Genomic DNA, 20,503 nt, shown 5'->3' with positions numbered 1-20,503 from the left:
AGCTTTTAAGAATTGTTATAATCTTTGTTTCAAGATCACAAAATGACTATTTATTTTAAATAACATACAATTTGGCAACAGCTTGGAATGAGATACCATCAGCTCCCAAATTCCTGCTTGCTGCTACTTGCTACTTGACTATGTATGGATAGCAATCTACAGTCTTATCCAAAATACCATAAGGAGCCAGTGAATATGTCTTTTAAAAAAAAAAAAAGTATTCATCCCTGGACTGGGTCACACACAGAATCAATTCTTTTGGTTTATTCTGTCTAATATAGTTGCAAGACAAGCAAGCAGTCTTGTTTGAAGTACCCAGAAGCAATATTTGGTATAAATTAAAGTCACCTAGCTTTTAGAATTTTATCTGTATATTATCCAAACCTACCCGAACCTGGATATACAGTAGAAAATTGACCGAAAGATTATTTATATTTGGTGTTATTTCTCCTTCACACCAATAGGTGACGGTAACGTGACTTAAATGGCATTTAAACCAAACGAAGAAGAATCTATCCACTCGACTTCTGTCGGACGTTTTTTCAGCCGACAGCACCACCTTGCGGCTAAACATTTGTAGCGCCCTTGTTTACACTCAACATGGCCGCTTCCTCGCGGACAATAATTCAGTTTGTTGACTTATGCTTTCGGTCCGAAGGAGTTCAGGAGTTCGAAGGATTTGAGGTACTACACAAAATACTTTTTTTTTTTAAGAAAAAAGAGAAACCACCTTGCATGAGTGCTTCATTGTCATTACGTATGATCAAATGAAGATTACATTGAACCAGAAGTGTAAAGCCTGAAATTAAAGAGCGTGGTGTGGGCGTGGCATGTACGTCAGTACGTCAACATGAGCGTTCTGTTTATACAGAATACAAACTATGTTCGTAAGTATCATCCAGGGATCGGTACCACATCCAAAAATATTCAGAATGTTCCGTCTATGTGAACATTACTGCAACTAGCAAGGCGAACAGCACGACAAGAGTTCACCAGGACCTGATAAAGAATTCTCACTTTGTACTTTGAGTTGAAGTACTTCTAACACTGAATGGCAGAAGACTCTAGTGGTGCTTCTTCAGAGCAAGAGGCTTCCTGCTCTTCTTTGGCCGGAGATAATCCCACAGATGATGCTACAGCCGCCTTGAGGTCCAAATGTGTTCAGCTGTTCATCTCCGCTCTCAGCCCTGACCCGCACGACTCGGACAAGGCCACGGAGCTGGGCGCGCAGGTGGAGCGGCACATCCACCGCATCCACGCACGCAATCGGGTCAAATACAAAGCCTGCGTGAGAAGCAAAGTAGCCAACTTGAAGAACCCAAAAAATAGCCATCTGCACCTGGGCCTGATCAGCGGCTCCCTGACAGCGGAGGTCTTCGCTCGTATGTCGGCGGAGGAGATGGCCTGCGCCGACCTCCGGAGATTGAGAGAGGAATACTCGTCTCGTGGAGTTAGCGAGCGGCAGCTTCCTCGCGGGGTGGAAGGGACGGAGACGCGGCGGCTCCGCTGCGAGCGCTGCGGTGGCTCGGACTGCAGGGTGACACAGGTGAACCGCGGGACGCTCTTCATGCCGGCGTGGGTGAGGAAAGGAGGCCCTGATGACCAGGCCATGACCTTTGTGACCTGTAGCACTTGTGGACAGCAGTGGTACCACAGCGGCTGGGTCTGCCTCTGAGATTTGTTATTGAACATGTGGTCCTTGGAGACGTTTTTGTGATGGACTATATATAAAAAAAAAAATATATATATATTTTTTTTTACTTGAGCGAACTCTGACAATTTTGAACTGTTGTCGTCATTGTTTGTATGGCCAGTCACATTGTTTTCAACTTAGGCGTGTCCACGTGGAATGTCAATAAGCAGTTTTAAATCGCTTTTAGGATGTGGCCTCAGTTGTTGTGAGTGGCCTTTGACCTCTTGGCTGATGATGGAAAATTGATGAAAATTGGAATTGTGTATTTTATTCAACCATTTTTTGGGACGTTTTGACAAAAAAAAAAAAAAATCTTTTTGGAGAAAGCCCGCACAGCACAACTTGATTCAAACCTGGAACCTCAGAATGTGTGAAACAAATGTGCTAGCCACTAGTGTACCGTGCTGCCTGACGGGCAGAAATATTTGAAGAGGTTTTGAATAACTAAAACCCTGGATGCATCACCAGAGCGTCTCATGTGATCAGGCATGTGAAGCTCATAAGAAATGGTTGACGTGAATCTTTCAATGTGAAACTGCCTGAAGTCCAGTCAACACACACACACACACACACACACACACACACACACACACACACACACACACACACACACACACACACACACACACACACACACACACACACGGTAGGGATCTATTGCTAATTGTTTTCCTTGAGATTTTTTTTTAATTACCTAAAAACAATTGTGCTTATTCAAAGGAGTAGGCCTGAGCATCCGAACGTCAAGCAGTGTAATCTTGAAGATAACACTTCCAGATTGTGAGGCCGGTGGAATCTGGTCAGTGTCCATTCTGCTATTTTGGGAACTGTTGATAAAATGAATTTCACCCTTTCAGTCCTACTGAAGTCAACTTTCAGTACCGCATGATCAAGAAAGTGTGAATCCTTGTATTCAAATCTTTAAATTGGATTCCTGAGAATGTAACAGATTTTAAAACCTTACTGTCTTTTGATGTTCTTGGTTTTAATGATCATTTCTATAGCTTAATTTAGTTGTACTAAAAAAAAAAAAAAGTCATTGAAATTCAAAATGCATGAATTATTCCATCTCTGACTGAATCGATTTTTTTTGCCAAACAGTTGTTCTCCGCAGTAAATGCGCATGTGAGATTCACACAAAGGTTCTATTTTCCTCCACATTGGGTCAAACAATAAAGTGTGGCAACTTGCACATGACGGGTGGAGGCGTGACTGAGACACGGGGCTCATGTGAGGCGTCCTCGGAGTTGGGACAGAGGCAGTCGCCCATCGCCATGTTGCCGCCGCCTTTGTGCGTAAACTCCCGGACCGGTTGAATGAATGGAAGGACACTTTTTTACTGACAGGTCACGGAGAAAGTCAAAGTACAAGGTATGTTTTTCCTTTATCGGAAAGTCAATACTTATCAAAAAGATGCCCAACACTAATAATTATAATTTTTGCTTTATTTACTGTATTTTACGCTATCTTTTGTGCAGTATATCAATTTACTAGCAGGAAGCTTTCCGATTATTTTCTTTAGAAATTCATTGTAGTATTCAAACAATGATTTTTGTCAATATTTTGTCAACAAAAAAGTTTGTTTTTTTTGCTGAGCAAAAAGAAAGGCACGGGTTAGTTAGCCTGTCTCGTATGTGACGCCAGCAATCTGTCACTTTCAATTTGCTCATAATCAGCAGTATGAACCATTTAATAACTGATTCCATTCTAATTTGCTTAGTTCTTACTCTTGGATGATAAAAGAAAAATCCGATAAAGGTCACTTGAACTTTTCAATACACTATTGTGTACTTACTGTCTAACCACACTCAAGCTAATCACGAATAGTAACCAAATTGGATTAATACTTAATAACTTCATACGTTAATTTATCACAAACTATGAAAAATGATCATGTACTTTGGTAATGTGATCTTTTGCATCAACAGTGGACGTAAACGCCTGGACAAAAAACGGGCCACGCTCAAGCCATGACCTCCAAGTCGCCTTTGTTCAAGGTGATTCTCCTGGGCGATGGCGGCGTAGGAAAATCCTCCCTCATGAACCGCTTCGTTACCAACAAATTCGATTCGCACCTCTTCCACACCATCGGCGTGGAGTTCCTCAATAAGGAGCTGGAGGTGGACGGCCAAAATATCACCTTGCAGATTTGGGACACGGCGGGCCAGGAGCGCTTCCGGAGCCTGCGCACACCTTTCTATCGTGGTTCCGACTGCTGCCTGCTCACCTTCAGTGTAGACGACGCGCAAAGTCTTTGCAACTTGGCCAACTGGAAGAAAGAGTTCACCTACTACGCCGACCTCAAGGAGCCCAACATGTTCCCCTTCGTCGTGCTTGGTAATAAACTGGACGTGGACGAACGGCAGGTGTCCGGGGAGGACGCCCAGCGGTGGTGCCGTGACAACGGAGGACTGCCTTACTATGAGACCAGCGCTAAGGATTCCACCAATGTGGCGTCAGCTTTTGAAGAAGCCATTCGTCTGATCCTCACGAGGGACGATCGGGCGGACCACCTCATCCACACCAACACGGTGGACTTGAGTAGAAAGAGCGACACCGATTCCAGCTGCTGCTGAAGCGGTCCCATTTTTTGTTCATAAATGTTTGTGTGACCTATTTTTGCTCCATGTACATCACTTGGTTGCTTTAAATTGCGCTCTAAATACAGCTTAGTTCTCGACCACCATTGTCCCGTCACACTTTTATTTTACAACTTGTGATATGCTTAAAAAGGCTGTATTATACGTTTCTATATAGTACTGGGATATACTGCCCCCTAGGGTTCAGACTGAGACACTACTTAAGTGAAATCCCTTGTTACAGGCTACATCTACTGAACGCCAACAATGTTACAAAAACATGCTGTTGAGGTTTAAAATTTCAGCAATAATAAATTGATACTCTGAAAAAGTGTTATACGAGAGTTAAACATACACCATGTTCAAGAAAAGTTTGTCTTTTGTGTGTTTGAATATTATATTCTATATTAAAGAACATTTTTATCACAAAGGTCAGCCAAGTATCTTAAGTATAGCGTGTGACTATTTCAATAAGTAGTAAGTTCGAATATCTTCCTCCTCACAATAAACGGTGCCGTAAATAGAGTAGTAATACTTCAAAATGTCCATCAGTCGGCGCTCGAGTCACATCACAACTGGCATAAGTGACGTCACGCACGTACTTGGCTTCTTCTTCGTGCTCAGGTTATTTCATTTGCAAGGAAGGTGAGTTCTTAATGTTACTCAGTGGCTGGATTTTGAATCTCTAACTGTTTCTCTTCTCCAAAATCACGATATTTTTCGTTCCACAATTTTCAGATTTTCAAGTGATCATGGGCCTCTACTTCTTGTGATTTTTGCTCATGACTTTTAAAGTATTTGTTTGGCCTCCCTCTTACAGGTTTTCATGTTTACCCTCAAAATACAAACAACATGCATGATCGCTTCACAGAAGACAAAATGGTCCGTTTACAATGTTGAATACGAGTCACTTCACAAAAAGCAATTGTGAAGAATTATCAAAAAAAGTTTAAGCTCTGCCATGGCACTTTGTTTATTGTCAATATAGACCTTGTGTTTGTAAAACAAGCAAAGAAGCGTGAACTAGCTTAATGCTAATACCGCACTAGCTTAATGCTAATGCAAAATACACTGCCTTAAAAATACATTAAATAAGTAATATAAATTACAGAATTAAAAACTTGACTTTGTGATTTATAACTATTATAAAGTTGACTACAAAAGTTGAGCTTCCTTTTAAACATATTTAAATATTAATTGAAGGGTGTGTCTTGAATGACAATTAAATCAAATTCTACTCAAATCTGTAATGTAAATGCTTGTCCATATGTGCTCTAAAGTTGACAGGCCACCAGTCCAGGGTTTATTTGAGGGTACCCATGACCATCACGTCTATTCATTTGTCAGGTAAGCTGTCAAAAAAAAAAAACAAAAAAAAAAACTGTATGGATGCAGATGAAAAGAAGTCATGTGATTTCATGTCCCGTTTTGTTTAGATTTAATGCAAGGCTGTGATTAAATTTCAAATTAGCATGACACATTAATTTGAAAGCATATTAAAGGAAAGTCAAGAAAGAGGCATGAGACAGCAGTGACACGATAATAAAAATACCGGTTTTACTAGAGAAGGTTACAAAAATCATCACTGTATAGCAGTCATAAAACTATTCCCAACTTAAAATAAAAAGCATAAGGAAACACCTACATAGACTACATTGCCATCAAAGTACAATGGATATTTTTTTTTTCTTGTTTTGTTCTGTTTTTTTAGAAAATGGGCAGGGGGTAGAGGAAGTGGGTGAAAACACCGCCTACCAAAGTTGTCATACAATTTACTACACATCACCTGAAAAAACTGCAAAGACACAGTCATGTCTCCTTCATGCAAATAATAAGGAAACTACAACACCCTGACATGAATTCTCTGATAGGAAATTTAAATTTGACTTTACATCCACCTGGCGGCAGAGGAGATATATTTATCAAACATAGCACACATGGCAATAAAGTCCTTTTTTTTTTTTTTTAAATACAGAATAGACAGCTGCACACTTGGACAATACTGACATGCTTCATTTCATCAAATAGTATTTTTCCTTTTTTTTTTTTTTAGGGTTGACTAAGTAGTGATCAATTATACAGTATAGTTTATGATTACGAAACAATATCAGATTATAAAATGAATGTATGAAAATTCCTGACTTGTTTTGTTCAGTGTGTAAACATCCAGAAACAGTCTGTGGCTCATCTGAGAGGCTTAAAAAAAAACAAAAACAAAAAAACACTCGGTGGCACTGACGAGTCACTCTTTTGGCTGGTCATCAAAAACATTACAAATAAAATCCAAATTAGATATATAATCAATACAGAATAACGAGAAGAAATCAGTTGCCTAAAACTCAAAAGCGATTAAATGAATCCTTTCACATTTTCAATGTTTCTATCACAAGAAGCTCAATCCATTGTGTCATGACTGCACTGTGTCCCTCACACAACAAAATTATCGAAGATGTAATATTACAGTTTTAATATCAAATGCAGAGCTAGCATTGGAGTGCTAAACACACAAAAGGAAAATACATGTTTGGAAATAAATAAATAACATGGACAAACACTGATTGCGTTCTTGTTGAGTCAATTTAAATCTTTTGGGGTGGTTCGAGTATTTACAATCGGGATTTTTTCTTGAAAGGAAGTAAAATATGTGTTTTTTCTTTTTTTTTTAAGCAAGGGTTTTAGATCAGTGATTCCCAACCTTTGTTTATCTATGTATGCCAGTATTTTATAATTACAAGCAGAACATTTAATTGTTTCCCCCCCCCCACTAAATGACAGAAAATCTATGATTAACTTTAATTTTCATTTTTGAAAAGGAATTTTTTTTTGGCTTTCTAATTTAAAATTTGTGCCTGGTTGGGAAAATCTGCTGAAGACCGTTTCAAGACAGGAATCGCCAAAATCTTGAAACACGAGGTGGAACAAAAATAATTTTTAGGCAATTTCTACCTTTAACTTTGGTCTGAATGATTATTAAAATCTTTAGTCGTTAAACTGAAACTGAGGTAAGCATTTTCCAATATGCCAAATCATGCCTTAAAATTACTTGACTTGCTAAGGGATAGTCTGTATATTTTTTTTTTTTCAGTTTTTACTGTAACAATATTTTGAGCATCAACAATAGTCAATAATGTGTAGAAGTAAAGTGAGAAAAAAAAAAGAAGAAAACACCAAAAACATAATGATCTTAAAAGTACCTGGCATTTTTCGAAGGTATTAAAAAACGACAACATTCGCACACATTCACACAATATATTCATATATATATGTATATATATGCATATAAAACATCAAAAAAAGAGAGGACGTTGTTGCTGTCTGACTTCCGCGTGGCGGGCGCCCACAGTCAACAATGTTTATTTAGTCGACTGGGGGGCTGTGCATCGAGAGGCTGCGCTGGCTCAGGGGTGGGCAAGGACGCCATCCGGCCCACTCGGACGAGCCGCGGCCCGACAGCCGGGTGAGCTCCAGCCTGATGGACCAGCTCTCCCATTCAGAAGCCGATTTTTTTATTATTATTTATTTTTTTGGGTGTGGGGGCTGCCCTTCCTCCTGACCCTCAATCCCGTTCCCTTCTGGTGGTAAAACACGCCCACTCTATCCAACATGGCGGAAGGGAAGAGCAGAGAGACTCAGGAGATGGCGGGACTCTTGACTATGACTAGGTTTTTTTTTTTTGTTGGGTTTTTTCTGGGTTTTGAATTTTCGAAAACATTTTTTTATGAAGGAGCCAGATGGGTACTAAGTATGGCAGGAAATGGGCGATGCTCTATGAAGAGGGAGTGGCTCATCCTTATGAGTAGGAGGACGAGTTCTGGCCCTCCTTAGAGCGCGCCTCTGCCTCCAGGTCTTGGTCGTCCTTAGTCTTGATGTCTTGGTAGTCGTGCGTGGAAACGACGCTCTTCAGATAAGCCCAATTGGCTGACAAGATCATCAAGTAGTGAATCTGTGGAAAGACAAGAACATTTTAGCGTGGTGTGTTTAGGATTTGAACCCAATTGAATTCAATGCAATATGAACTGGCCCTCAGTTCTGGTTCACAAACCTCTTTGTGATCAATTGAAATAACTGGGTCAACACTGGCCAATTATAGCTTTTACTCCAAAGAATGTTCTGTAGGAAGCATGGCTTTGAATGTTAAGGAATCAAACGTGCCCTCATCTGAGCTCAAAACAGAAACAGTGACCCTTTTGCGTACACAGAGGTGGCCAGCTGGGGGTGTATTTTATCCCGTGGCTTTACGCTCTGAGCGAGAGGGTCGCTATGGAAACAGATGATTGCGCCATGGCAACGTGCATATTAAGAGACCAAGAGAGGCTCACCAGTGCTATAACAGTCGCTCCAGCACCGGCAAATGCCACAATGTAGAGGTGGTAGGACAGGTAGAACTACAACCCAGAACAAATTTCAGGTTAGTGGAGATAAAAAAAACAAGAGAGATCCAAATGAGAAGTGTCCCGCTTGACAATGTCTCACCTCACTAGTGTTACAGATGTCTCCCAGGGTGGCACCACAAGCTTTTCCCGGTGTTGCGTTCCAGGGAATGATACCTGTGGGATCAAAACCTTGAGTCAGGCACTTGTGTTTTCTTTTATTTGCGAATAGGCCGATTGAAATCAAGTGGGAATCTAATTATGCAGCCATTGAAGAGCATGGTTGCCTATGTGATCCTTGTCCTGTTTGGGAGGCGAGCCAGCTGTGCAGGTCACATACAGTACACTGGGCCTTCAAAACACACAGCGGGATAAAGCCGGAGTGGATTTGCAACTAAATCCAGGCAGGATTTCCATAATCACAATGTATTTTTCATACCTATTGAAAGCAAGCTGAAACTGTTTCCATCCATCCACCCATCCGAATTTAATTATCTTAATGTATTCATTTCAGTTAATTCAGGCTTCACAGTTGTAGTGTAATTATTACCAAATGTGTTGTTAGTGTTATGTATACGAAATGGTGTTGGTGCCACTTACCATACTGCCTGACATCCACACAGATGGAGTCGGGCGAGGTAATGTTGGAGTCCGGGGACTTCATAGCGGCACAGGTGTTCCACATGTTGAAAAAGAGGAACACCGGGATGGCCGTGAAGCCAAAGATGGTGAGGAAGGCTAGGGCGAGGATGTAGGTCAGGAACATGAACTGTAAAGACCAGAGAAATTCGTTTTCATGGTTCATGAAGTTATTTTAAAATGTGCAGATTGCTACATATGTGATTTGCTAGTCCAACTTGGCTTGCTCTCAAGAGGGCAGAAAATGCTACCGCTATTGTGATCAAGCTAGCTGTCTCTGTGAGGCGAATAAATACTCAGAATAGATTCAATATAATCCAATTGACAGTACAGGTGATCCAGCTGCTATAAATAGTGAACATTTGCCACCTTGAACGAACCCCGGTAAACTCTGACGTGAACGCAACAACAACACTCACAATTGTTTACCGCTCAGTGGGCTAACAAATTGGACATCTGCAGCAATCAGAGTAATCAAGCTCCAAAGAACAAACAGTCCCGATTGTATCCCCCCCCAAGGGCTCGAGTGTGCACAAGTGAATATCTATCCACACTTTGAGTGTGAGACGTACAAAGGCGGTGATGCAACGTCCGCACACGGTGGTCTTGAAGTCACTCTGCAGCTCCTTCTTGATGGCGCTAGTGGTGTAGAAGCCCTCAGCCAGCAGGACAATAGCGTAGACAAAGAAGAACGAGGCAATGCCGTAGATGATGTACTGAAAGATCTGAATGCTGGACACATGGAAACATAAGAAAGGCTTCAAGTAGAGCAAAGGTTGATTTCTTTCAAATGCTGAGGAAGGGCTGCAACTTACACCGTGGTAAGGGTGGCGTGGTCGCTGCTGATCCTGGAGAAGTGGTTCTCCAACATAGTCAGGGTGCCGGTCAGGGCTACGTGGCCGCAGCCGCAGAAAAGGGCCACGCCGGAGAAGCAGAGGATGGTGGCCACCAGGGAGGCGTAGGGCACCCCACCCAGACATTTGATGCAGCACTCGAAGCATCCTGTAGGAGGCAGTAGTGAAATGAGATGTGGTTGGATGGGTTGGAATCCTCACAACCGATTTTTATTTCTAATTTTTTTTTTGCTCGTAACTTGTTTACTGTCAAATTGCACAACGATTTATCAAATTACGCATTTAAAAGAACCGCATAGTTTTGTTAAGATTCGAGATGTTTGTCATTGTCAACGTAAAAAGCAAGCACAGTTGGCATTGAGCAATGGTTATGTTTTTTTGTTTTACTTTCCTAGTCTTCCTGCGCTGAGACAAATATTCCACAATAAATAATTCTGCAGGAAAACATGGGGTAGAACATGTTTAGAACAATCTAAACAAAATAAAAATTCAAAAATGTATTTTAACACGAGTAATAGTCTAGTACAATGTCAAAATAAGCATGGTGTAAACATTTCAAGTCTGCTATCTTAATGCTAAGACATAATGGCAAATCCCAGAGACAGGTTAACAAATAGCAACTTTGCGGCAAATGTCTTTAGTGACAGTTGAACACAAATAGCGCAGCAACACAGATAGACAGATAATGTAACGTACAAGTGTATTGCTTATCCTCTTTAAAGACAACTAATATCACTGCAGGCCGCTGAAACGGATGAATCTTTTTCTTCAGATTTAATGCTAGCGGCAATCCATGTACAACCACGCTCACCTCTCCCCCCCCTCCCCTTTTGTCATAGAAGAAACATCTCCATCTTTTTTCCTCCCCTTACGACCAGATGGTATGAATAAGTCATTTCCCAGTGATAAATAAATAATTGTAAAGCAGAGGAGCTGTTTTTCTAGGGCAGCGTTGAGTGTTCTCCTTCTGAAATGCTCCACAATCATCACGCAGTTTCCTCCGTGTGTGAACATCAACAGTCAAAAGAATCAAGAGCAACAAAGAAGGGGGGGTTACTCTTACATAACTTGTTAAAAATAGATTCGCCAACAAAGCCGGAAGTTTTGTCAGGCAGGAAAGATAGGATGAAAGAAAAATGTCTTTTGTGCTGTTTCTATGGCGACCTGCTCCATTTGGCATCATTAGTTTTTTTGCAGGTTTTGAGAGTTTGCTGAATTTCGGCATCCAAGGAAAAAACAAATGAGATTAATTGGTCCATATAAGATGTTTTATAATCTGCAAAAAATATTTTATTCTTTGCGCCATAAGACCATTAAACAAAAAAAATCAGCTTTTTTCAAACTGTATAGCTTGTAAAAATTAAGTTTTGAAAAACAGTCAAATGTTTTGACTGTAATTCAAATCTGTCTTAGAAATTAAAGACCAGAATCTTTTTCTAAATTTTGTTCACTATGTATTTTTTCCAAATTCATTGACCGATTAATCGATCATGGGAATTTTATTCTGCCAAATATTGGAATTGCCCTCGATAAATAAATAAATAAACCGATATCGGTCGGACCCTTCTCATGAGCGCATGCGAACACAGGCAGTCTTTGAAAATATACGAGACAATATGCACCTGCACCACGTCAGAAATGAGATGTTCTCTGCTCAGGAAGTGTGACACCTCCAAAGAGAAACACTCGCTTGATGATCCATGACAGATAATCCAGTGAGAGCACGAGATTCACTTTCACACTCAACACGAACCGAAACTAAAAGCCCCCTGTCGGCTTTTATCACGGATCCCATCGCGTTGCCTCACAAACGGCTAATGACAGGTCATCCACGCAATTAAAATTCCTCGTGCACACATTGCCATCCATCATCTTAGGCAGAGATTAGTTTGCGGCACACCTCTAATCAACGGACATGCTGCAAAACCACAGAAAGGCCTTGATTTGATTTTTAACTGAAAACTCTCCTTTGAGAGTTTTCTATCGACCCGGCAGAGCAGGCCGTTTTACTCTCCCGTGGGACGTTATTGATGGCTTTAAAAGAGCAAATTGATTTTTTTGCCTTGACTTCACTTCATCGAGCCTATTGGGCAAACCAATCCTGATTTGGATATGCACGAGGTTTACTATATGAATTATTCATGGGGAAATAATGAATCTCAGAATGATGTATTTACGACAACAAATTTTTGTCCATCCGTCTATGCCAGCGACAGATAGAGTAGCAAAATGGCTAAATCGAGAATCAACTGCTAAGACAGTCACTAAATGAAAATCGAAGAAGAATCACAGAAAAAAATGCTCAAAAATGATTTGCTGGGCTCACGTAATCTACTGCCGATAGTTGGGGGGGTTGAGAGAATTTCTATGCTAGTTATGACGCGGCGGTTAGCTAGCAAACCACCTTACCCAGCCTACTTTTAGACCTACACACGTTGCGGAGTCGCTTCGAAGTCAATAATGATCAACTCCTTGCTAGTGAATAAGCTACGTTGCTAACATTTGTCACAAACAGATGAGAAAAGATGGCGAAGCCAAGCTAGTTGCTAAGCTAACATAAGATCAGCACAGCTAGCGTGTTTAACACCAGAATCGAGTGCTCTGCCAAGGAAGAAAAATATTTCCAGCCTTGACGCTGTGATTGGCTGGCGCCTGCTTAACTTTATGACTTCAGCTGGAACTTTTTTTTTTTCTAATGTCATGGTGCTTAGGATGCTGGGGTGATGGCCAACATATGCGATAAACCCCATCATTCGGTGCTAGATTAAATCTGAGCGTTAAGACGCTCCACTCCAAAGTATGCTGCTCGTGATGAAGATTCTGCATTGCATAACGGGGGAAAAAGTTTGTTGCATAATAGATCTCAATCCCATTAATGTTAATGAAGAAGTGGGCTGATGAGAAGGTGGAGTGAAAAAGGTTGAATGGCTCCAACTAAAAACAACTCTCTCACGAATGGAACGAGCCCGAGCAAGTCTGTATGTCAAGAAAATAGAACCGCACGTTGGGATAGTTCCTTTTTTGAGTCGGCCTAATCTCTTTCAAAAACTACTTTCAAAAATCACTCGAAAACAAATGGCAACTTTTAACTTGTGCTAAGATGCTTCGTCTCCCTGCCCCCAAAGGCCTTAGAGCAAAAACTCCATCGGTTCTTTTAAACACACTCGCGCTATCAGGTCCAGGCACGAAAGTGGTTTTAAAAGCTCGCTAATAGGAAAGAGACAGGCCGGCGTGGCCGGGCCTAATGGAAATCAATGGACTATTCATTAGAAGTGAATTGAGGTGACACTCTGAGGTCAGTCCGTTGCTCCTGCGTTACACCTCGCTGCTTCCTGACACCACGCTAGCTGCCCTGCCTCTGCTCGCGGCGTCTGAAATATGAGCGCCAGCTCACGCTGCATTTACAGTGACTTGCTGGCTCTGACAATATGTTACCACGCCGGTGTCAGGTCACTGCGTCGTATATCGTCTCGGTGTTCTTCGTAACATCAGGGAGGGAGGGATGGCTAAGGGTTAGCCTTATCCCAGAAGTGAAAGAACAAGAATTCGACATTTTCTATCACGGGTATATCGACCGAAATTGTTACGATTCAATTGTAATATTGCTGAAAAAATTGTGAAAATCACAGATACATAGACCATCTAAACACGGGCGACCATTTTGAATGATACGGCTCTCTCATCAGTGAAAATGTCTCAGCTCTTCGCACGTGATAAAGAATATATGACTGTGTACGCTTCTAATGAATTTTTAAATGAATAACTGCCTTAGTTGTGTTCAAATATCAGCTTTGTAAAAGGTTATATGCATGTGTTTGACATTGTGTCTTAGCATTAAGCTAGCGGAATGAAAGCTACGCGATCTCTGTTGTAAATTCACAACTTGTAATTCTTCTATTATGTTTAGTTTGACAGCTAACTTCAAAATGAACCTTGAAAAGCTTGAAGCCTCTATTTTGATCAATTGTTTGGTTGACATTGTAGAAAATGGGTGGAAGGATGTTTTGGCTAACAGCAAATTTGTTGTAATGTACAATATAACTTGGTGTCCAACTGGTTCTACAAGCTCTGTGTAAGAAGAGCACCTCTTTCCCTTGGGGCTGGTAATTAGTTGCCATGGCAACTTGTCACAAACGCTGTTCAATGGTACATAGTTCTCTCTTGTTTGCTCTCTCTTTCTCTTTCTTTTTTTTTTTCCATTCACTCAATCATGCGTATTTAAAGAAGTATATTCAAGAAGCGTTTTATTCTCGCTTATAGTGTGCAGCATTGCGTGTAAACACGTGATATCGCCATTCGTGTCTTTTGGTCTCCTCTTTGAAAAATCATGCCGTCGGGTAGGCTCAAGCGGAGTGGACGATATTAGCTTTCGTCTTCCTCCACCAAAATTCAAAATGGCCCCTCTGGCCACAAGTTGCATTCGCTGCGCCAACCAAGCGAGTGGATCGGAAATTACGCAACCAACTTGGGATGATGTCACGCTCTCTCCGAGATGTTGAAGAAGTTGCGAGGGAAATTCACTTTCTGCAATCCTCACAGAATTGCGGAATGTGTGAACCATATGAATTTCCACAAAAGCTGGCTAATTAATGACCAACAATAAACGCCGTCGGACGCCGCTGAGGAGGGGGATTCGGAATGGAGGAAGGCCAGATAAGGCTGACGTCACTGGAGAACATGGGCCCGCTGTGCCAACCTGTCACACTGCTATTCATATCTCACTGCACACTGGCACCAAGCAGAGCCCAATATTACTGCTATCCATTATGTCCACGTGGAGGCAGATTCAAATCTGGCCAAATCGTACTACACGGCAGATAAATGAGGCGAATGTGAGCACAATGCGGTGCCACACACTGAAGGCATGTAAAAATAGAACCTTTCCCCCTTTTAACCATCCCTTGGTCATTGGAACGTAAATAAATGAAAGCGTAACGCTCATACACAGACGCGCACATCTCCAGATGGAGGCTGACAGCACGCTTTGGGCAAATGAGGAACCCACGAGCCTGAGCCGACCCTTTGCTTGTGTGACGGCTTTCCACGTGCTTCCATGACCTCACACGTAGCTCCGGGCTCAGGGGGAGGATACAGTAGGTGAAGGTTGCTAGCGTGTAAATATCTTGGAGAACGAGGTCTTTCCAGAGAAATTTGATGGATTTTCTTTAAAAATTTAATAGTAGTTAAAAATAATGTTTCATTTTACGGCACCTGTCTTGACACTGTCACCTTACATAGAGTAAAATAAAACAATATAGTAATAAAACAATAAAATCGGGAGATAGAATAAAATAATGAGAACTTTTTCCAGTAGCAGAACAAAATAGCCACGGCGCTACACCGGCAGGAAGTGAATGCAATTGCCCCGTCCAAAATTTATGTGACCCCAATTATTCTTAAAATGTTTCTGTTGTCATTTGTGTGATCACTTTTATAAGGTTTAACTATTTTCTCAACTGTTCTTTGACCCAATTCAATTTAAAGTTCATTGATATCAAGTATGCTTGAGCTGAAAAAAAAAGAGAACCTCTAAAAAAAGAAACATAATGACAATAATGTAATGGAAATGTGTATTTTTTTCACAGCACCCCCACATATCGGTCAGGAGAGGAAAAAAAAATCTTGGCATGGTGCTTGGAGAAAGGGACCTCCGACACCTGAGAGGATTCAGAACAGCAACACGGAGTTAGTGGCCTTTCTGATCGGCAGGTACATTTATCACCTCTTTGCCCCTTAAGATGGATAAAAACGTGTAAAAGTGTTTTGTGATCACCGTATCAAGCAAAGAACGGATTCAAAGTTGTGTTAAAAAAAAAAAAAAAAAAAATCCCCAAATTTTTTAAACTAAATCTAGCAGTCGAAATCTTAAGCGTGGTCGACTCTCTATTTAATTTGTCATGGCGGAGGACAAAGTTCAAATATCAGAATGAAGTGTGAAGGGATGAATCACAAACCCGAAGCAAATGTCAGCACCTGACAGATGGCCGTCAAACCAACGTTGACCTTTTCCTTCGCTGCCCTTCTCCCCTATTCCGCCAGTCCCAAAGTTAATCTTATCCTCTTCCTGGTGGTCACATTTCATAAATTCTTGGCGAAACACAGCATTCTGATTAATATTGCATTTGTGGAATATGAATTACGCAATCCAACTGTGGGGGGGGGGGCAGCCATTTTGCTACTTGCTGTCAACTGTAAATGACATCACAGTTAACAGCTCTCAACAACCAATCACGGCTTAGGTTCAGAAAACCGGTGAACTGTGATTGGTTGTGACCTGAGACCTGCTAACAGTGATGTCTTTTATTACTTGACAGGATGTGGCAAAATGGCTGCACCTTAAGGTGGTTAAAAACCGGTGGATTTTGCCTGTTTAATTAATAAAAACATCAATCAGAACAGTGTTTCAACCAGTTGGGCTGCTCAGAACATACAAAGATTTTTATTTTTCATTGAAAAAAACAACTGACATCAGGAACTCATACTCATGCTCCTTCACTCTGAACATCTTCTCCATACTCCTTGCTAGTATGTTGATTTTTATATTGCATTTTACTTTTTGTCCCATTTAAGAACTGGCTGAAAGTCAGATGATTTTTTTTTTTCCCCCTGAGTTTTCTCTGTTTCGTAAAGTTAAATAAATACTATACATGACAGTCTTGTAAGTCAAATGTTCATATCTTTAATGAGAAAAAAACATATTTGATCATAGGTGGGTTATCAAAATTTTATTCCAGCAAATATTGGAATTATTATCGGCCTAAAAAAAAAAAAAAATCATAACGGTCGTCCACCCTAAGCCGTAACTGAGCATCATACCATGCAACCCGTACTCCCATTTGGAGCCAATTCAGCTGGCTCCCTCCCGGCAACTCAAGCTTCTTACTCGGGCACTCTCTTCTCTTGGCCCCCACTGTAAATCTTCAGCGTCTTATTGGATGCTATAAGCTCATGGTCGCATTCCAGATGTCAAAAGGTGCGCACACAAATGATTACACAAACAGGCCACCCTACAATCTATTTTGGCGCTGCAGAGTGGGCGGATTCAGTTGTGCAACGTTTCACCTGGAGCCACTTGACGTTCACTCGCCTTAACCGGCTGCGAAAGGACTCACTGGGTTAACTGTTCATTGTCAACATGGCCACCCTAGTGCTCAACCATCCCCCTTTGGGTCTTCAAGCGGGCTCGCCCAACTGATGTTGGGCTAGAGCCGTGCGTGCGGCGGCACGCCTCGGGAGGGAGTGATGTAATGGCTTTTTAAACCAGCAGAATGGAGGGACACCCCCTTCAGCTTCAATTGACATCAGCATAGCTGGGAAGAGACCATCCTTGCGTGTCTCGGGTGTAAAAAAAAAAAATAAGAAATTGTCGTCATACATTTTTGCCTCGTGATTTGGACATCCTGGCTGTCAAAACTTGAATGGCTGAAGAGTAAACCAACAGTGATTCTTCACATCTATGCCAGTGACGTGTAGTGACAGGAAGACCATTTTCATGTTTTTTTTCCCACTAGATGGCAGAAATTAAGTATAGCTTTACAAATGTCATGCTCAAGTGAAGTGAAAAACAATTAGGGAAGAGAAATACAGAATGGGAACAAGGAGTTGTAGGCCTCGGCTAACGCCCACTTGCTCGTACGTATAGACTAACCAGGCCACGCCCCTTAAGGCCGCACGTCCAACGTAACACCGTATTCAAAGTAATTACACTTACAAATCAGTTCGTCGCTTCACATTCTCTTTTATGTATTTTTTTTTTTTTTTGCTTATTAAAAATACAATGTCTTGCACTGGACAGTGATTGATTCATTGACGGAAAATAAAACCGGACTCTGACACGGTGACACGTTCACGCACGCAGCAACAGTTTGACGTCATTTATATGGTGATTCAGCTTCGCGCCTTTTAAGGAAGCTTTTACACGGAGCCTGAATGTGCGAGATGCCCTCGGAGCGCGCCTCTGCGTCAAGTGCGCGGCTTCTTCTGCAGCCTCTTTGAATGCACATTGCCGTAGACACACAGGGAAGCAAAAACCCGAAAACAATACTTTCCTCACAACGATGCCGGTGGACGATGAAGATGATGAAGATGAGGAGGTGTCTAATGTCAAGACAGTCGTGCACGCGCATGGGCGCAGCGCTATGTCTTCCATTAACGGCGCGCAATAACATCAAATCTGCACCACGGGCTAGGTGAGAAAGATAGCCCCTCGGTTTGCTTTCCCCCGGGGAGGAGGAGGAGGAGGAGGAGGGGGGGGGGGGGGGTGAAAATAGTAGCGCCGCTATTGTTTGCAGCGGGAAGCCATTACATGCGGGATAAACGCGACTCAGGTTGGCGCAAAAAAAAAAAAAAAAAGCGCTCAGAGCAGCAGGGGCATGAAGCCTACCTTTGCTTTCCTGTCCTTCGTCTTGAGTCTCCTCCGCGTTGGAGTCCATGGCCGGCTTTGTTCCATCCATGATTATGGAGCGTTAGGGTCTCCTATAGTGGCACTGGGGGGTTTACAGTATAAGGATGGTTGCTGGATTGTGGAGTGGGGACTTGATGCTCGCGCGTCTCTCTCTCTCTGTCTCCCTCTGTCTCTCTCTCTGGCTGTCTCTCTCTCTCTCTCTCGCTCGCTCTCTTACCCCTCCCCTCCCCCCAGCGCTTCTTAACGCTTGCGCACAATCTCTCGCTCTTTCACGTGCAAACTCGCTTGTCAGGTTGGATTGTGGTCTCTAAAAGATTTCCTCACCTTTCTGCACCTTTCATTCAATGCAATCCTTTAATTTAAGGGGGGGGGGGGGCGTGGGGGGGTTATGCACAGCGTGATAGCCAAATGTGCAAGAGCTGTAAATATGCAAACTCATGTGTAGCCATGCGTGAACGCACATAAACACACACAACACACACACACACACACACACAGAGCATCACTGCCTGCCCCCTCTCCATCTGGTGAGTTGAGACAAAAAAAAATCAGGGAGGGAAGTGAGACGAGCAAATCTTGTGCTTTCAGCGGAGTATAAATTAGGGCATAGAAAGAGCTTTAGTTGAACTGTGATGAACTGACGTCACAATTGACCAATCAGATCATCCTGTGGTAAACACTTGACTCAAGAGAGACGACTTTGTTTACCTGAAAGGATGCTGATGTGGAGGGTGGGCCATAATTCTATAATTCGCCCCATTTTCCAATAATAATACAGATATCCCAAAACAATGGGATACCATCTGTCCCGAATCCTCTTACGGTTTTTAGCTCAGTCCCCCCCAAGTGTCCCCGTTTTGAGGCCAACAAGTCCAGGGAGCCCCCAGTAATTATCCTTATACCTCAAAACATTGACAAGTATCAGACACCACAATGGCTCACGTGACATACATGACATTTAGCGGTTGCATTTAGCCACGGGGCTGAAAGCAACACCCACTTGCGTGCCCATATGTGGCCGAGTCAAAGAGGGTCATCGCTCACAATGACATGTGAGCGACCTTGAAACCGGATCCGCGAGCATAAACAAAGAAATGTGTTTATCTATTCTCACTGAACGTCTTCTAAGCAAACGCTCAAATATTTACGTGCTTCTATTAGGCCTCATTGCAGTTGCGGTTTTATCGGCGAGCCCGAACGGATTCGATTCCCTCAGTGTGCAAGCGTAATTATATCTGCTGGGGTTAGTAATCTCCAGTGATTAATACATCATCCAATACTGTAAATATAGAACAAGGTGAGATGCAGGCATTGCTAGGCCCTGATCTGGAGGGATGAATTTCATCTCATATTTTTCCTCCTATAATCCCCAGACTCAGATTAAGAATGTGTCCAGAAGATCAGATACAGTTCTTCCTGCTGTTGGTTACCGTTACCCGGTTCTCACTAATACTAATGTCGTATTTAGAGTAATGGAGGCATATAGAACAAATAATTCTCAAGAAAACCTTTGACTTGACTTCCCCTTTTAGACACCAAAATAATCAAACCACAATATGTGTCATGCTAAAATAATGCTAAACGCTCTAGTTAGGCTAACGGAAATTAGTATAAAAGGGAACAAGACATTTTCTGCCTTCTCCCACCAGTGCTACCTAGCATGTTGCGTCACACGGTAATAAATTTGATGTGATCACTGGATTCCAAAAGCCCAGTGAGCAAACCTTCGGTCACCCGCGCAACCGTGTAATGCTAACATAATGCGAAACACTCTAGTTAGGCTAACGGAAATTAGCATAAAAGAGAACAGCCACTGCTGGATTTTAGTTGGGGACCTTTTCTGCCTTCTCCCACCAGTGCTACCTAGCATGTTGCGTCACACGGTAAATCATTTGATGTGATCACTGGATTCCAAAAGGCCTGTGAGTAAACTTTCGTTTCACCCGCGCAACTCTCCGTTTAAA

The 20,503-nt window shown here is 42.1% G+C and overlaps 3 protein-coding genes and 1 long non-coding RNA gene across 6 annotated transcripts; 3 read left to right on the top strand and 1 right to left on the bottom strand.

Moving 5' to 3' along the window:
• Positions 1–563: 563 nt before the first annotated feature.
• LOC147062828 (ras-related protein Rab-9A-like) lies at positions 564–4,679 on the top strand. Of its 2 annotated transcripts, XM_085924634.1 has the most exons (3): positions 591–684; positions 2,414–3,064; positions 3,622–4,679. In XM_085924634.1, exon 3 carries the CDS (start codon positions 3,664–3,666, stop codon positions 4,267–4,269), a length of 606 nt encoding a protein of 201 aa, XP_085780760.1. In that variant the 5' UTR covers positions 591–684; positions 2,414–3,064; positions 3,622–3,663; the 3' UTR covers positions 4,270–4,679. The 2 variants fall into 2 exon arrangements, with proteins under 2 accessions (XP_085780769.1, XP_085780760.1); XM_085924643.1 differs by lacking the exon at positions 2,414–3,064 and having other exon boundaries at positions 564–684.
• tceanc (transcription elongation factor A N-terminal and central domain containing) lies at positions 678–2,295 on the top strand. Its single transcript, XM_085924619.1, has one exon. It carries the CDS (start codon positions 1,052–1,054, stop codon positions 1,673–1,675), a length of 624 nt encoding a protein of 207 aa, XP_085780745.1. The 5' UTR covers positions 678–1,051; the 3' UTR covers positions 1,676–2,295.
• Positions 4,680–4,884: 205 nt separating the features above from the next.
• LOC147062827 (uncharacterized) lies at positions 4,885–17,927 on the top strand. Its single transcript, XR_015068365.1, has 3 exons — positions 4,885–4,917; positions 5,553–5,619; positions 15,721–17,927. It is a non-coding gene; the product is annotated as an uncharacterized LOC147062827 (long non-coding RNA).
• On the bottom strand, positions 5,700–18,732 carry LOC147062826 (neuronal membrane glycoprotein M6-b-like). Of its 2 annotated transcripts, XM_085931816.1 has the most exons (7): positions 18,519–18,732; positions 10,097–10,283; positions 9,854–10,013; positions 9,243–9,411; positions 8,746–8,819; positions 8,592–8,657; positions 5,700–8,215 (listed from the first exon to the last, which is right to left on the bottom strand). In XM_085931816.1, exons 1-7 carry the CDS (start codon positions 18,586–18,588, stop codon positions 8,063–8,065), a joined length of 879 nt encoding a protein of 292 aa, XP_085787942.1. In that variant the 5' UTR covers positions 18,589–18,732; the 3' UTR covers positions 5,700–8,062. The 2 variants fall into 2 exon arrangements, with proteins under 2 accessions (XP_085787942.1, XP_085787858.1); XM_085931732.1 differs by having other exon boundaries at positions 9,854–10,283; positions 18,519–18,647.
• Between the last annotated feature and the right edge of the window lie 1,771 nt (positions 18,733–20,503).

Source organism: Syngnathus leptorhynchus, chromosome 1 (assembly GCF_054491065.1).
Source record: "Syngnathus leptorhynchus isolate UIUO chromosome 1, UIUO_Slep, whole genome shotgun sequence".
Lineage (NCBI taxonomy): Eukaryota > Metazoa > Chordata > Actinopteri > Syngnathiformes > Syngnathidae > Syngnathus > Syngnathus leptorhynchus.
The sequence above is the reverse complement of the archived record's forward strand: the minus strand, read 5'-3'. Positions and strand labels throughout refer to the sequence as shown.